The 18,469-nt window shown below is 47.1% G+C and overlaps 1 protein-coding gene across 3 annotated transcripts in view; it reads left to right on the top strand.

Annotated features, from left to right (window-relative positions):
• LOC101078311 (nectin-2) overlaps positions 1–18,469 on the top strand; it is a 111,758-nt gene that overhangs the window by 58,816 nt on the left and 34,473 nt on the right. For 2 of the 3 annotated variants that reach the window (XM_011605924.2, XM_029838702.1), the window contains exons 2-5: positions 15,774–15,880; positions 16,606–16,855; positions 17,778–18,071; positions 18,244–18,361. In XM_011605924.2, coding sequence (XP_011604226.2) covers positions 15,774–15,880; positions 16,606–16,855; positions 17,778–18,071; positions 18,244–18,361 — 769 coding nt within the window. Of the gene's footprint in view, positions 1–2,186; positions 2,218–15,773; positions 15,881–16,605; positions 16,856–17,777; positions 18,072–18,243; positions 18,362–18,469 lie in introns of those variants that run through there. The other variant, XM_029838701.1, reaches the window with a different exon arrangement.

An 18,469-nucleotide genomic window follows, 5' to 3' on the forward strand; every position in this document is an offset into this window, starting at 1 on the left:
CCCCCCCCCCCCCCCCCCCCCCCCCCCCCCCCCCCCCCCCCCCCCCCCCCCCCCCCCCCCCCTCACACGCAACCACAATCTAAGCCTAATGCAAACCTCACAGACAGTCTGGGTACATGTGCAATGCTGAGGTCTGAGAGTCACATGACATAACTAAAGAATGTAACTATGGATGAGAGGTAACTCAGGGAAATGAAGAGTCCAGGATTTTATTTATTTCATTTCACAAGCGCTAACCTGTCATGCAAGGCAGGGATCAGGCTGATGATGTCCACTCCCCTGCTGCTAGATGCTGTCACACACTCATCTCCCCCGCAGGCAGTTACCAGATGAGTAATGGAGCTTGACTCATCCAACGAAGAGTTTTGCAGTCAAGTTGACAGATTTACATTTTGAATTGTTACTTCCCAGCGTGTGGAACTCTTTAATACTACAGTAGAGAATCAGCTGCAACGATTAATGCCTGTTTGGCCATCAGTGAAATATACAGACAGAACAAGCCTCTTAATGCAAGTGTGGATGTAGATTTCCTGCCATCTTTGGTACCACAGCAAGAGTTGGCCATTCTGTGACTGTGAAACTGAAGCCCAAAGAATAGCAATACCCCCCCCCCCCAGGAAGGCAGAGGTTGATTCCCGCCCCACAGTGTGGAAGTGTGGGTAGCAGTCTAACACAAAGTAACTAAAGCAAAGGTGAGACACCATTTTTAAATACAGTCTCCTATAAAATGAGTGGCTACTGTGACGATGATGATGATGATGATGATGATTCTATGCCCCCAGCATCCTTACTCCATATCCTAACATTTACCAACGGCCACATTATGATAATTCTGGGTGCTGCTAGACAGCGATTCATCTTTCCTTCTGAAAACAGGCGCACTATTGTTCTCACTCACATTTGAGAGAACCTCCTTATCTTTCCTCCCCACTGACTTCCCCCTCTAATCCAGGTGAACCAGGGGAGAATGGTGAAAAGGGCATGTATTGTCCTCCGCCCATCGCTCTTTCTTCCAGTGTGCCACACCTGTATCAATAGCCCGTCTGGCCTTTCAGGGGTGGCCCTGAAGCAAAAGTGGCTTTGTAACAAGAGAGGATTGTGTATTTTCTCTTGAAATGCAGGCTGATTGAGGTTCTTTTGCTGTGCGGTTTCACCACTGTGGTGCCTCTTTAAATCAGGTCTTCCAAGTATCCAAATCTCTGACATGCTCCTCAAAGGACATCTGCATGGAAAGGAGTCAGATATTTGCCAGTTCCTATCCTGTAGGCATGTCTGTGCTGTGCACGTATCAAACCTTGCTCTCGCTTTCCATATTGCTCCCTTTTGAAGAGGGAATGAGGGAAAAGAGGAAGAGAGGAGAGTCGGCAGTATCGCTGCTGATTCGTGCTTGTCACAGAAGACCTGTGGGTGTGTACTCGCTCCCTTATACTGCTTGAAGCATCTCCTGAACCTTCCTTTGTAAAAAGCTTTAAAGGAAACGCTTTAACCACTTGGTTCTGTCCCTTTTCTTCTCTTCTTGCAACAAGCTTGGGGCTGGTTTGTGCACCAATGATTCATGAATTCATTTCTGACACAGCATAGTCATGACGGGTACATGCATGGGTGTGTGTTTGGAGTGCACACAGCCTTGGAGCAACAGAAGAAAGCTTCATGCTGGGGGAGAAGGGGGGGGGGTGATGCCAGCCCTGATTAGAGAGATAGCAAAGTAGCTTAAATGCACTTTGAATGGGTACTTTTTGGATTGCGGTTAGCTCTGTGTGACAAGGAGAACCGACAGTTTGGTCAAATAAAAGTTCTTCTTTCTGGTCCGTCTCCATTTTTCTTGCTTTTGACACAGAATCGGTCAGTGTTGAATCTTGATGTCCTGGTCAAGGCTTTTTCTTCCTCAGCAACATTACACTGTCCCCTCGTGTCTTTTGTCCACTCTTTTGGCTGTTATTTCTCTTCATCTTTTCCCAGTTTATGCACTGTCCCCACTCCTTTTAAATAGCCGTGCTTCTTCGGTGCCCCCCTTATCACCTCATCATATTGTGAGTTTGCTTCCTGCCTTTCTCAGACTCCACCCTTTCCTTTCCAAACTCCACTCAGGCTGCCTCAGGTTGAAGTGTCCTACTTTGATTTGCCCTCCCCTCCCCCTGCTCTCTCCTCGGCTTCTTTTTTACATTTATTTACAGTGAAGGAATGATGGTAGTGCTGTAAGGATGGACAAGAGGCTGGGTGAGTGGGCCTGGATATAAACACACCCATTAATGTGTCTCTGTGTGTGTATATGTAATATGTGTGTGAATGTATGTCTATCCATCGAAGACTGTAGCGGCTCATTTAGCCTTTTTAAAAGGTTGTTCCTTGTGGATGACAGAATTATGCGGCGTCACCATGAGATGTGCTGAGAGCTTGGCTGCATTAGAAGAATTAATATGCACGTGTAGGAGGGGAAATGTCTATGATCATCTAGTGCTTATAGCCACTCACTGTGCTCAGCACGTTCTAAGAAAGCCGTTACGTTCTGGAGCCAGTGTCTATGGAGCCATCAAGGCCAGTCTTTGGCCTTTTACACTCAGGAAGTATCTTTGAAGATTTCTATATCTAATGCATTCATTTGTTATTATAATGACTGTGCTTTCACTTTTAGTTTGTCATTTACTGCCAGCAGAGTAATTAATTGGCTTAAATGAAGCAGAAAAAGGCTGTGGTATCATACTTAGGCCGATGTCATGACATTCAATTCAAAACCCCCAACTGACTCAATGTTATGCTCTGATTGGTTCTGTGTGTCTGATGTTATGTGTTCTCCATTGATTTAGGATGAACTTTAAAACAATGAATTATGATTGCTACCCGAAAGATAAATGCAGCGTGAGACGTTGTTGATTTGAGGGTGCGTAGAGCATATTGGTGACAAGAGAAACACGGATCATGTGAATGGCATGCAGCAGGGTGAGCAACCATGAAGAGGTGAGCACAGGCCACACGGGCTGGAGGTAAATGCATGTTGGCAGTAGCTGTAGGGGAAAAGGGAGTGAGCCATCACACACAAAAACCATCCGTTACTGAAGCATCAGTGGTGGTAATGAGACCCAGGTGCAGCCCATGGAGCCACATCCCCTATCAAAGGCAGGGATGGGAAGGCTGGAGCGTAGTCAAAGACAGTACAGAGCTACAAGATGGGCCTCAGTGAAGCAGCACACTTTCATGGCAAATTATTATTTGTAGCATTTTAACCCCACAGGAGTTCGTGAACAATCATCCGGAAATGGCACCCTCCCCGGGGGGGAACGCCGTTGCTCTGGGTGCCCAAGTTTTTTTCTAATCCTCTTCATTTGCATCCGCCTTGAACGCCAGCTTTAAAAAAAACAAACTGTAAGAGCAACGCATGAAAACAAGCATGACGCACAGCCTTAACATCCACGACTGCGGGTCTTTGTTGGAGTTCATCAGTGGCTCTGATCATTCTATTTGGGACGGCTCTCCAAACATATGCTAATGAATTAGGCATTTGCAAAGGAAAAAGGGGAGAATATTTTCAGCTCTGTTAATGAACTTATATTTGGCTTTGCTATATGCAGAAAATGTTGGATTAGTCAAAGAAGCTTTGAAAATATGGTTAGAAGATGCAGTGTGAAAAAGGCAAACCTAAAGGCGACAGATTGAGAGAGGAAGACAGGAAAGCTGTTAGGAAGGTCGGGGGGGGGGGGGTTGTGTCTGTATTTTTGTGGATTTCCAACCGGCAGGAACCTTGTGGTAATTTTGTGGCGCCAGACCTACAAACATACATTCATTCAGTCACCGACCGACAAATGGCTGCAGCCACAGGGCGGCTGAATCAGGCCCGGATTAACAGCTGTTGGATATCAGGGCGTAATAATAACGCTTCAGAGCTGAAGGAAATCAGGAGCGAACTGTTGCACAAAGGTTTTGTGGTGATCAAACCCTGCAGCCAAGGGAGAGAGGCGAGTGAGAGGAAGGGTTCCTGAACCGCCCCTGTTTTTACACGTGACTACCTGAGCGGGAAGGCACCTTTGGGTAAGGTGGTACGCAGCAGGCGTAAACCCCTGCAGTGGTGAAGGTCGCGGTTCTTGCTAGCATACTTGTTTTTCGTTGAAATCATCAAATTCAGTAAAAGCCATGGACCAGATGGAAGTTCGAGAAAGGGAGGCTCCCCTGCCGGAAATTAGCGTGTGGGCTTTGAGTTGGAGGTGCCTGATGGTGAGAGTGAACGGTTCCTTCAGAGCGCTTGGCCATTTTTGGTTTGTTTGATTGGTAGACATCATAGAGATGAAGATAATGGCCTTTGTTTTCAGCCAACACTGAGTAAATATTTTGGAACGACGCGCTGCCTCGGCATATTGGTTGTTCCGGCTGCAGGATGTCAATAGAAAAAGGGAAATACACGGGAAGCTAAAGGAGAATGAAGTCACAAGTATGTTATTTCACCCGGCAGAGAAGTGAGGACAAACTGAGCTTTGCCCTTTCCCCAGGCTAACATAGCGTTAGGCTAGCAGCGAGAACTCAGAGATGCTAGCATCAACTGCTTCACTTTTCCTCTTCATTTGCTGCCAAATGACTTCCCTTCTCTTTGCAACGGGGCACCCTTGCTGCTGGGGGGTGCTATAATGGATGAACAGTGTGTACTTGTCAGGGGCTCCACCTCTGCTCAGGGTGCATCTCCACAGGATGAGACTGTACTCCTAACTGAGATGGGGATTGGTGGTGATCGTGCTGGTGGATCCTTGCCGAGCTCTGTTGGGTGTGTTAATGTTCCTAGAAACACTGGAACAAGATGTGGAGCTGGAATAAACACACACACACACTGGCAGTCACAACATTGTGACCCCCCATTCTGACCTGTAGTGGTGGTTTTTTGGGGGGATTTTCTGTCTAGGCAGAACATCTCCAATGGGCATAAGGGACAAGGGGGGGGCATTCATTTATCTCACATACGACGCTCAGCACACCCCCCCCACCTCCCTTCATCTTAACTCTCCACAGGCTTCTCTTGTTCTGTCAGTCTTTACTGAAGAGAGAGATGGAGGAAGGATTGTCAGGGGGTGAGGGTGGGAAGGCGGGGGGGTGGGTAAAGGGAAAGAAAAATGGACAAGGGTTGATTTGAGTTTTGTTTTTTCCCGCAGTCACTCGGGATGACCTGCTCATCCAGCTCCCTTTCAACCCGTCTAAAGAGGAAAACGTTACACCGGCTCTCCGAAATATCATCCGTTATATTTCCATCCATCTTTAGAGTCGTATCTTTTTCATACGCGGATCTCGGCAGTTTCACCCCCCCCACTTTCCATCTTCTTGGGTCCATTCCTCACCCCCCCCCCAGGCCTGGCCCCAGTAGTGGTCGGTTCCAGTCTGTCTGTTTGCTGATGACCTCTACTTAAAGCAGCTGTGATGCTCAGCAGCTCTTGCTCTGCAGTACTATTATTAGGCATGGAAGCAAATGGCGTTTGATACACAAATGCAAACAAATAAATAAACGAAGGGGGGAAATTAGCTTTTATTTAGCCAGCTGCTCCTGTGATGTCTGGCTGGGTTAGGAGAGAGGAGAAGGGGGGAGGACAGGTAGAAGAGGGGTTTTGGGGGGGTGGTGGGGGGGGGCTGCCTTGGCCCATTGTGGACCCTCCCCGAGACGAATAAAGCAGTTAAGAAGATGAGACGACGAATTTCATTTTATTTCTGCTTTTCTGATATCTTGTCAGCGGGTGACCAGACGGACTAATTAGTTTCACTTTTCAGCTTTTAAGAATAAACTAATGTTCATGGCCATTTTAGGGGGTTTTCCACAGAAACGAGTTGTGGCATCGGGGGTGTTTGGGGTGCACGTTGAACAGCGATTATGATGCATTGAGGAGAGTTTTTGACCCCCGCAGCACATAAAGTATTTTTCCCTGTGGAATTTTTCCCATCAAAGACGGGTTTATTTATCTGTTGACAGGGAAACATGGATGTCAACAGGATCATACGTTATAAAGATTCATCACTGGAGGTTTGGTCCTTGCTGAGATACCTGCTCAGTCTTTTATTATACAGTATCTTTATATTAATATATTTTGTACGTCATGTTGGATGTTTGAAATTTGAGCTGATTTTTGGAGCTGATCACAACTGTTAAGTGTTTTTATCTGTCGTGTTTTGACCCGTCACCATGTGAATATAAGGATTTTTGTAGGTTGGGTGCAGATAATTGGGACTAGGTCATTAGTTTGCTGGTAATTTTAGGAGAGAAATGGGAAGTGGACGCTTGAATAATGTGGTGGGTTTTATTATCACAGCTGGGCTGCACCTTTTAGCCTGGATGTCGTATGAGCGCCTCGCTCTTCATTGTTCTGTCGTTGTGAGAAGTGGCTGGCAGGTTGACAGGAGCCGCCTTCCTCCAATGAAATGATGTTTTCTGAGGGGGGGGGGGGGCGCTGGACCAGGATCTTTGAGGACGTGCACACGTGTGAATGTGTGTCACATCTGTAATTGGCTGCCATTGCCTTCCTTGATTTGTGGAACTCATTGCTGCAGCTCTACCTGTTAACCAACACACACCTTCCACACAGAAAATAACACTCTGTGCTCCCCTTGGGGGGGGGGCTATAATCAGGCTCTGGGCTTAATCGTTCCAGAAACCCCCCAATGGGAAACACTGCATGCAGTGTAATTTGAGGATGTTGGGATAAATCTTTGTCATCAGTGTGATGTTTGTTAGTGTGCGTGTGCGTGTGTGTGTGTGTGTGTGTGCTGTGCACATGAAGCGAGATAAGAAATATTGAGCGCTGGTCCCCCCCCCCCCCCCCCCAGATGATAAGATTACAAGGCCATATTAGCGATGCCTAGCTCTGCACTTTAGCCGTCATCTTGTTCCGTCTTTGTGACCACTGCAAAGGTTTCTTGATGGCGTACTGGGGGGGTGACAGGGGGGTGTGTGGGGGGGAATTCATGAGGGAGAATCATCGCTCGTTTCCTGGTACCCCCTTTGAGGGAGTGTACTAATTAGTCTGTCTGTTGATTAGTGGGATTGTGTTTGATGTGCTTCCTTCCTTCGAAACGCTGCCTGTGCTGGCAACGTAGCTGTCGGGTGCACCACACACACACACACACACACACACACACACACACACACCACACCTCTTAATACAAACACCTGGGAGCTGTATCATACAGCAGTAGACACCCACCAACATGAGCTATTCTATCAACCAGAACATGCAGCAGCCCTGTTAATATTATATATATTATATAAGCAAAGCGGCCGTGGTTCCTGTGTCCGTTTGGGCTGCAGCGTTAACACGTGCGATTTCCCGTGGCATCTTACGGTCGTGGGGTGGCTTATCGAGAAGTGGATTTACTTAACCCTATGTGATTAGAGATTAAGATGGGCAAATTATGAATCTAAATATAAGTACATTTCTACAAAATCCCTTTGCATTAGCCCTCGATGGAAGAGCACAGTCGGGGGATTCTCCACGCTGCATAAATCTGACATAAATAGGAGCATTCCTTTAATCCATTGATAGAATGCTGTCTAATTACTCGGAGGCCGTTGATATGGAAGGGCCTGTCCGCCCTTTGAGTCTGTACAGCAGAGCAGGGCGTTCGTTGTCCAGATGCTCATCCACCCAGTCTTGCCTCACACTCTTCATCCGTCAGAAGAGAATAATGGACAAAGGCTGTTCCAACAACGAGCAAGGACTCATCAGAGGAGAGTGCTCGTCTGTCCTGTGGGTCTGTAGCTGTTGAGAATATGTCATCAGAATTATATAAGCTCTATTCATTCTTAACTCTTTAGAATGATTATTTTACCTTTATATTTGTATCAGTCATGCTAAATGCTGTGCATGCAGTCAGACGTGTACAGTAAGAATGCAGTAAATCAGCGGGTTATGGCGAGATGACTAATGTCAGACAAAGGGTAGCGGAGCGCTGATTCATGGTGCAGAGTCTGAGCCAGGACATCCCAAGGTCATCGGCAGGTGGTGGCTTTTTCCTTATTGTGGCGCCACTCAACCTGTAATTGAATGACTGAATGTTAGTAGAACACGCAGGTAACAGAGTTGCCATTTTACATCCACTCTACTGGACAATCGGACTCATGTCCCACTCATTGTTTTTGAAGTTTGTTTAAATGAAAAAATGTCTTGGATTATTTTATGGCAAGTTTTATTGTAACAATGATGTCGTTGTATAAACTGGAGCATAATTACTCCTGTATCATCAGGTCGTTGATCCTTGAGGCGTCAGCTATAGCTCTTAAGTCATCGTGTTGTTGAATCATAATGTACGTTTGCCTCGTTAAGACCTTGATGTCTGCAGAAATTTACATTTATTCTTTAGCTTGGTGGCCATAAGTCTGGAAAAACATTTCCCTGGTTATTTTATGCACATCTGAGGAGGTATACGAGGCAATAGAAGCCTTATGCTTTGAACGTGGGCTTTGAAAATGCCTAAATGCATCATCTCTAAAACAGTCCGTTGTGTTTCTACGGCAACATCTGCATAGACGCAGCCATTCACCGTATGGGGCGCTAGATCCATTCAACCCTTCCAGCTCCCCTGTTGAGACCAGACTGGAGGAAGATCTCTTTTTTATCGTGACATTGACAATCCGGCCGTCGACCTAAGACTCGGTGCCGTGCGGACTCGGGCCACACGGGCTGGCGGCCGACGCCTGCTGCGTCTTATACACACATCCACGCCACACTTGCTTTGCCTTCACTAATGTCATATTATTCCGGTCAATAATCTGGTCAACAACCTCCTTTTCCCCTCGCAGCTCTGTAGAAAGACCATGGCTGCGTTAGAACATCGCACCTACACTTGTCTTCTGAACCAACCTGTGAGGATGACCTCCACCAAAGCAGGACACTGGAGGTTACACGGGAGATTTCCTGGGGTTCCATACGTTCACTGGGTGGGTTAATGGTCATGTCCACACCTGGGATTGGCCAAGAAACATCAACATGTGGGGAATGATTTTGCCTACGCCACCAGTTATTGATCACCTGAGCAGCTTTAGGGACCCTGAGATCAGCTGTTGGGGCAGATGTGGTCCTCCTCACCTCTGGGTGGTGATGGTGTCTCCCTCAGGTTAATACGGTGGACAGTTTACGTCACACCATATACGCTCTCCTCCCTGGTCACAGGTCTCAGGAGCCAAACTAGAATGCCAGTTGGAGGCCTTGTTAGTTGAACTCCGGTTAAGGCGTAATGGAACCGATACCAATGCAGGATGGATCGTTGCCATCCCAGGTGATCGTAGGTGTCATTTGGGTGATTTAATGTACGCTGGGTGATTCAGTTTAACATGATAGTGGTTGGACGCCTTCATGTTTGTGGTTTTACTGGCAGCTTTGTGCTAATATTGGGCTCTGTAACATTAAGCAGACTGCATGTCAATAAAAGAATGTGCCGTATCAACGGGATGGGTCTCACGCCCTCACTGGGAATGAGCTGCATGTTGACCATTTGGCTTTCCCACTGGGAAGAGCAGCTTGGGGACGAAGCACCCCACCCACAGACAAGGTGAAGTAAAGGTGACTGTTGACGATGAAAAACCAGGAAACACAGCTGTGTTTGGGCCCCAGAGGTGAGGTTGTCATGGAATTCCTCCCACTTCAACAGCTGTCTGCTGCGGGAGAGTTCGCACCCAGTCTCAAATATCCGTTCTGGCACGTGATTCACATTCTCAATTACAGAATTGTTCCGAGGTTGGGTAGTCGTCCTCTGAACAGTTGACAGGGAAGACTTGATGGATGAAGAGGGGGCCACACACACGCCATGCACACGCTGCCACACACAGAAGCATTAGCATTAGCATTAGCCTTTACCGTGTCGCTATGTTGCCACCTGACATAGATTAATGCAAACATATTATTCTGAGACATTAACCCAAATCCCATCGTAAGGCTGGTTCTTCATATGCTCGTGCACTGTGCTCGTGCACTGTGGTCAGCCAAACTTCCACACAGGCTACATGATCAGGCTGTGATGGCACACGAGACTACAGCGAAGACGTCGGCCAGAAAAAGAACTAGCAGGGTCGAGAAAAACCAGGGAGGAAATGATTGAGCCAGAGGGATGAAAGGATTCGTCCCGAAATGAAAAGACAAGATGGGGGGGGGTGAAGGGGGGGGTGGATTGCTGCTGAAAAAGCAAGAGTGGCGGAGGTGGAGTGTCTGGATGCTGCAGGGAGGCTTGTTGTCTGTCAGTGAGTTACTCAGTCGGGTGTTCGGAGGGTTGGAGTGATGGAGCAGCACAACAGTCTTGAAGGAGGGGTTCTTCTTCTTCTGCTCTGCCCTCCCCCCTCAGAAGACTTCTGGCCCTAAATGGGAGCACAGCCAAACGAAGACGCGCCGCATCGTAAAACCATACTCGTGTCTTCTGACCTTTTCCATTTCGCTAGTTAAACTTCAGATGCCTGTAAATTCCCACTGTTGCTATATTGCTTCATGTGCTCAGGTCATTTTATCAGGGACTCATTTTCACTGACCGGTTCTTTTCTTGTTCGCTCCCACCTCCTCCTGGGTCAGGTACAGTGTCGATGCTGCTGTTTATCAATTATGAAGAGATAAGAGTAGGAGGAGGAGAGCACACTGCTTTGGTTCTCGCCCAAGGATGAATTATTCACTGTGTGTGTGTGTGTGTGGGGGGGGGGGGTGTGTCTTCCCATATAAAAGTGGTCATTTACTGCGCAGTTGTGTGTGAGAACACGTTTTGTTGAACTCAAACCACACTGTGACTAATTTCCAAAGCAGCTTTATGTCCCGCGCCTGTTTTATTGGTATTTGGGAAAAGTGCATCTATCCAGCTTCCACCAAAGTTCCTCCTCATCCATCGGATCAGTGACCAGGTTTGGATGAGGAGTCCTCGCACCTGTAGTTTAAAGGTGTGTTTAGGCGCTCGGTGTGATCTCTTTTCATTAAGTTGACTCAGTTAATTGCGCTGGCAAATATGATCAACTACGCAAGTCCTCGGGCGTGTTTGTTATAAACAAGTAAATAAGCGTCAGTGTACAGATGCGTGCACGCAGCCTCACAGCTCCCCGTGCTGATTCCACCTCCAGCTGTTCAGTTCCCTCCCGTACTTTGAAGCCCCCCCCCGACCCTCCTCCAAGCCCCTTTCTTCTCTGCTCCCCTTCTGCTACATTTCTACTTGCCTTCCAAACTTCTGCCTCCAACACACCTCTACGTGATAACGCTCTACTTTTCCTCACTATGTTATCACGTATTTCATCAGGTCGCTGTGAACAACGTGAAATATGGCACCCCCCCCCCCCCCTTTTGGCACCTTTTCTCGGCTCCTGTTGCATCACAGAAGTTGCTTTATCTTTTACGCAACCCAATCACAGGATTTGAATTCATGGTTGATGGTGACTTTCAGGTCTACGTCTTGTGATAACCTTAAAGTCTTTGATTTGTGCAAGTTAATCAAATCAATGTGCTTTTGACTCACAGGTGGTGAGATTATTATTATAAGACATTAGGAAAAAGGCTGAGCTGTTAGGCAGGAGAAAGCTACATTTATAAAACCCTATCGATCGGTTTCTCCTAGTGAGCCAGTGGAAAGGTCAATGAGACCAGACACATCTCAAGTCTTTATTTCCGAGTTTTATTCTCGGCTTTTCAAGCTGCCGCTCTTGCTGCATTCCCGTTCTCCTCCCTGCATACCAAAGTGTCCTCATCTAAATGTGGGTACAAATGCACAGCGGATGCGTGCGCAGGCTGGGTTTGTGCAGCTGTGTGTGCACGGATCCGTGAAGGTCAGACCATCCAAAGCTGCGAGTATCAGGTAGCCGTAGTCGACTGGAGGCTGCGGTCGATTCTGCCTTTGATTCCTGCTGATGAGCGTTGCACACATCAAAGGCAGAAGGGTTGGATATCTGCATCAGCTGTTCACGTCTCTTCTGTGAGGGTCCAGTTTGTCCCCAGAAACCTGGAGGCTGATCTGAACAAGCAGAAAGTCCCCTTTAACAGGAGGGAAGCTTTAGCAGGACCAGGCCCACATGGGGGAGCCTCCTGATGGAGGACGGGTACGGGAGGAGAGGAAGGACGGGAAGGGAACGCACACAAACCAGACCTGAAATTACCTCCGCCAATTATTTCTACATATAAACTGGATTATTGCTCACTCTTCGCTACTAAACTAATCATTAAAATCTTTAATTATTGTAGAAATGACAGAGTATGGTTAATTTGACTTTGATATGAATAAATAACAATTATTCAGTCTTTGTGCTTCCAAACATGTCAGTTTGAGTTTTGATTAGATTTGAATTAATTAAATTATAGTAATCAAGCTGCTATATAACTTGCCACGCGTATTGTAAGTAGGAGCTGTGCTCTTATTTTAGTGACTATTTTGTTTGGTCTTTAGCTACAGCAGAGCAGCAGAGTCGATTTAGCCTCACCAATTATTCCAGCAGTAGACGAGGCAACGGCAGGTCGGGGCAACGAGTGACCTTTCATCCAGCTTGGTTCTAACCGGCGTATCATCTGTTTTTCTGTAGCTGTGAAGAACAAAAGCCACAAAGACCAGAGACGGATGCGCTAATAACGAATAAAAGCCACGGCCCATTTAAACTGCGTCAGTAACTAAATACCGGGGCTGGCTGAGCTGCTACTCTCAACACGCTAAAACATCGGTAGCAAACACTCTCGCTAAAATTTTCACTGGCAATCTTCACAAATATGGTGGGCACACGCGCACACTCACGTGCACACGCAGCATATAGCCGCCAGCATGATGAAGTGACTGCAGTCGGCCGGCTCTGAAAGCCATTGAACCTTTTAGGTGCTGCCCTGCACTTGCCCCATCCCCTCCCGCTGGTCCCTCCTCCCCTAAAGAGGGATCAGACGGAGGACAGGAACGCCATCAGGCACTGGAGTCATGTGACCTGGCAGCATCTCAGCTAGGTAGCGGCTAATCAGCATACGGTGGCGTTGGTGTAAGTCATGGAGGCCCAAATGGAAAAGATGGAGATTCACATGTTTTCCCCTCCGATCCGATGCAGCCGACTCCTCTACAGGCTAGTGAATGTATGGATGCACGTAGGCGAGGTCAGAGTATGAGGTCAGGAAAACAGGAAATCCTGTTAACAAGGAAAATCTCTCCCTGAAAACAAATCCTGGAGGCTCTTTTCATCTTCCTGCCCCCCGGCTAAATATTCATTGCGTTTCCTCCTGAGTTTCTCTAACGGAGCTTCTGCCTCTCAGATGAACGGCTTTGCAAACATTTCACGTTGCCGTTGTGCTTTGCGGTGTTTGGAGCGTGCACGTGCGCTGTTGGCTAGCTCCAGAGCCGCTCGCCGTGGTGTGTCCGTTCTCCTGTGTAGCTAGCAGACTAGCTGGCAGGAATCACCTCGGCAACGTCCCGGCACACGTGCAGACGCCTTCTCCCGCCTCGTTTCCTATCATCCGCCTTCATCCAATGCTTCCTATAACCTGTTTCATTTCCTCCTGCCCCCTCTCTCACTTCTCTTTTGTCCCTCACCAGACTCCTCTTAACCGCGTTTATTGCTAACATCATTCTCACATTTGACATCTTTCTCTTTCGTTCTCCTCACTTTTCACTTCCTCGTTCATTCGATATTCCAGGCGCATCTTTCTCTTTACACGCTTCCATCCCCACATTCCTTTAAAACCTTCCTCTCCTCCCTCCATCTCTTTGCCATTCCTTTGCCGTCCACCCGTGGAACACGTCCCCTCCTCCTTCCTTCCTGAAACATTTTCATCTCTGTAGTTGAAGTTGGGAAAATATGGAAGTGTCACAAGGACCAGGGAGGGGTCAGAGACCTCTATATTAATATGGCAGTGCTGTTGGCCTCCAGCATGCTACGTGCACATGCGCATCATGTGGGTGATGGACATAATGGTGGGACGCTACAGATGTCCGACCTTGGACCTTGGTGTGAGAGACTTGTCGATCGATTCTTTTCTTAGACTGTTTGTGCGTCGCCCGCAGGCCTGTGGCTGCTGTGAACCAGAGCAGTTTGTTCATCTTTTCCTTCTCATTTCATGTCTCACCACACATCTTCTGTTTAATAGAACCAATGCTTTAAATATTTATATGGTCAACGTCACCCTCACTGAGTTGTTAGTTTTCCTTCGTCGAGTCGCGTGTGCTCATGCACAAAGTGGCTTTTTACTGCGTTTCTGCTACGATAACAGACGCTCCGTCTTTTCTGAGCTGCAGTTTGTGGCCCATCTTTGAGGAGGAGGGCAGGCCAGGCTCTGGATGTCTTGTGTGTAGACTTCATTTCCCTGAGGGCGTGTGGACTCTTATAAGGCCAGGCCGACTCTCATCTCAGCTCTGGCAAGATTTGACTTGCCCTGGTTCTCTTGTTATTGCTTTTAAATGACAGACAACAGGTCCAAGCCAGTTTTGACCCACATTATGGGCGAGCAGGAGAGCCATGTTTACATGTATTTGTGTGTGTGCACACTCTGAGCCCACAGAATGCTCATTTTACATCCCATTTTGTACCTACATGTGAACATGCTGACTTGATTTGGTCCACACATCTCAGTCCAGATAACCTTATTCTCTGGCGTTCAGTAACCAAAGATTGTCATTTATTTTGCTAATTGGATTATTAAAAAGTCGGCCTGCGAGGTTGATGACTAAGCTGTCGTAAGTGGCGTGTATATGTCCAAGGCTGTCGTCAAGGTTTTTTTTGTTTTTTTTGCACATATATGTTTAAACCTGTCGGTGAGGCAGAAAAGAGGAACCAGCAGGTCCTCGTTCAAGCCCAGTAAGACTCTGCTGCTCCCCGCGGGCTGCTCAGCGGTTGTCCAGAGGTTCCTCTGCGGCTGCGAGGGGGTTGTTTGTGGTTGTAAATTGGGCCGGTCCTGGGAGGGCTCATGTTATTCTAGGAAAGGCCTGTTTTCTCTCCACTTGCCTGCTCAGCCTGTCGCTCCTTCCTCACTCTTCGTCTCCATTGATATCTCTGGTTTCCCTTAAGAAGACCAGATGTGGTGTTTATTGCTAATCAACAGCGAAAGGCAGCGCTGCCCTTTCCTCTTATCTCTTATCTCTTAGTGGCTTTCATGCTTGTGTGGAGGTGCTTATTTTGTATCGGGCCTCCAGATCATATTAGTTTCAACACAATGGCTTTGGCTCAGCACAAACTGGTGGAACTAGTTCTGCAAGTAATTGTTTGTCTTTAGGGGAAGTTGAGTTTCAGTGGCGCTGATGTTCGTGTGGAGCCTTTTCACACACACACACACACACACATTTGAGGTTGTGTATCCGCAGGTAATCCAGTCTTATTTAAAACGGGTGCCATCTTGCTGACATACACGAATGCACACTTACTCATACACGTAATTACATTTTCACAGAGACCTGGATTATGTGCACACACGCACGCACGCACACACACACACATCATCGCTCCTGTTTTACTAGTTCTCACACCCAGTGACACCACACACCATAAAAAACATTCCGTGTTTATTTTGACTCTGTGCTGTTACACAAGAATGTGTCAGCACAGAAAATGGCAGGCTGAGGAGAAGCACAACCCAGCTGTATGATTGATGACCCGTGTGGGGAAGAAACGTCTCTTTTTTCAGGGCATTTCCTCTTTTCCCAGAATGCCTGGTGGCTTCGGTGCACTAATACCGTCCCCTGGTGTGTCATGTTTCAGCAGACATTTCTCCAATGTCTTCATTTATCATCGAGAGGCTTTCGACCACCATTCTTCTGCTGCCTTCCAATGTTTCCTCTCCTTTGTTTAAATGGGAAGGAAATGACCTCATTTAATGTTTTTCTCTCTCTGTTCTCGGCAGCTTGGGGTCAGCGAGTGAAGGTAGAGCCAGAGGTGTTGTCATATCCTGGCCAGACGGTCAACCTGCGCTGTGCCTTCACTGATGCCACTGGGATCCAGCTCACAATGGTGAGAAACCTCTTCATTATCCAGTTCCCTCCGCTTGCATTGAAACTCTGATTACTTCTGTATGCAACACACATCAGCAATAAACTGAGTTTACGGCCTGAAATTCTAATAAAATGTCTGTGCTGGTTGGACTTTACCCGAGATTATTTCCACAATAGACGTCAATATTCTGCACATACAGGGATACTTGCAGCACTAAAGAGCTTCCCCGAACCCTAACCCTAACCCTGACCCCCCAGAACCACCTGTAAGCTCTAAATTTGGAGGAAAATCGGTTAACAACAGTAATTATGTGTAAATAAAATAAATGACACCTGTTGATGTGACGTTCTCAGTCTGCTAAACATTAATTGAAGAGTTACAAGAATCAGAGCACAGCAATAATCTAAGGTCAGTAATGGGTTTAGGATTAGTTATTAGTTACTTTTAACTAACAATGCTATTTTGCTGTAGGAGATCAAGTGGGGTAACGTAAAGCCTGTAAAATCCTGCTTGATTTGACTCCGTAGCAACGGAGCGAGCTCACTCCCTCCGGATCCATATTCAAATCTGCCCCACTTCTTTGATTACGATGCTGTATAAACCCCCCCCAGGGAGGAAAAATTACTACAGTTGTGGATTACTTACACCATCTAGTGTTGCCAGTCACTGTTGTGATAAATCATTTCTGCAGATTTCCCGTCCAGGAAAATCCAAACTCCTAATCTGTGCCTTGTTCCTACCAGATCACATGGATCTATGAGCCCAAAGAAGGAGAACGGGAGAACATCGCTGTGTTTCACCCCAACTTCGAACCCAACTACCCCAATTCACCAGTGAAGGGCAGAGTCAGCTTCACGCCCAGCCCCCCAAACCTGAACAGTCCTTCCATCCAAATAACTGACGTTAGGATGAGTGATGAGGGCAAGTACATCTGCGAGTACGCTACATACCCCAGTGGCAACGAGCAGGGGATTACATACTTGGTCATGCTGGGTAAGTAACGACTGGCTCATTAATAATACCTGCACATTTAATTATCAAAGCTGCTATTAATACTAAAAACCTGGAGAGAACGTTTTTATTTAAAAGCACTTTAAATTTAAACTTTGAGCATTTACTCTAAAACAAGTTGCACACCGACACGGGTGTACAGGATCATTTTCTTTTTTGATGAGTATTTTAATTGCTCACCCCCCTGTCTGCCGCCTTGGTTCTAGCCAGCTCCCCAAAGGTGGCATCCAGGTTAAAAGCATATCCAGATGGGCTTAATTGCTGTTATAAGTGGTATTGTCAGATCAATTGTGTTCTTGTTAATGCATTGGAACCATTGGCCTAACCTTGGCCCGGCACCAATGGGCCTCTCTGTTCTGGCTGGGATGCATCATGGCTTTGTGCCTCCCCCCAGGCTCTATATTGATCTTGCTGCTTGTCATGCCTGCTGTCAGCTCTCGCTCCCACTGCTTTCTTCTGATCCCACTCTTGTATCAGAATGTGCAGTTGAAGAGGTTTGAGTGCTGAGCTGGAGGGGCATTAGGATGACAGAAATCATCCTTTCTTTTCGTGTCTAGAAGTGGAATCTACTGTCAGAAGAAGGTGGACAAGTAATTGTGAATGAAATGGGGGGAATTAAAGGAGATATATAGGGTTCTGGTATTTGTCTCAGTGACTATAACTCTTTACCAGTGTTGGTCCAGGGAGATAAAGAAGGGGGGGAGATAAGGTTGGCAGAATGTCTCAAGACTGCCATTACGCATTTGATTCACTGCCTGGGACGGTGACGTTAAGTTGTTTATCACTAATGGTTCACATTGTCTCTTCCCTCAGCTGCATTATTTCTACTTGATCTAGTTTTGTATCATTTAATCTCCTTTCTGCCTCTTTCTCTTCATCTCCCATCCACGCTTCCATCCTCCAGCTAAGCCTCAGAATTCAGCCTCCATTGTGACGGTGGAAGCTGGAACCAGCCCGGTTGTTGTGGCGCATTGCGATTCTGTCAACGGTCGCCCTGCTTCTCAGGTCAAATGGGTGACCACAGCGAACGGCAACGACACCACGGTGTCCAAGATAAGCGCCGACAACACTGTGACCATTAACAGCGAGTACCACATGATCCCCAAACCAGAGGACAACGGGAAAGACATCAGCTGTGTAGTGGCACACCGGACCCTGGACAAACCGGATAGCTTTCCACTGAAGCTTGCAGTTCAGTGTAAGTAAACACACACACACACACACACACACACACACACACACACACACACACACACACACACACACACACACACACTAGTACTCAACCAAGTATTTCCTTGCCGTTAACACTCTTAATGTGTTTTGGTGGTTATTTTATTCATCGCTATTTTTGTCTGCCGTTCTGACAGATGCCCCCCGGGTGACAATAGTAGGTTATGACAACAATTGGTACTTGGGTCGTACAAACGTGGTGCTGACCTGCCAGGCTACTGCGAATCCCGTCCCGCTCTCTGTCGACTGGAAGACGTGAGTACTGGCATAGCCACCATCCTCACTCACTAGATTTGTTTTCTTCCTGTGGATGGTGTAAATAAGTGCGCTTTAATTGGAACTTTCCCTAAATGACGACTGCTA

This window comes from Takifugu rubripes, chromosome 7 (genome assembly GCF_901000725.2).
Source record: "Takifugu rubripes chromosome 7, fTakRub1.2, whole genome shotgun sequence".
NCBI classification, from domain to species: Eukaryota; Metazoa; Chordata; class Actinopteri; order Tetraodontiformes; family Tetraodontidae; genus Takifugu; species Takifugu rubripes.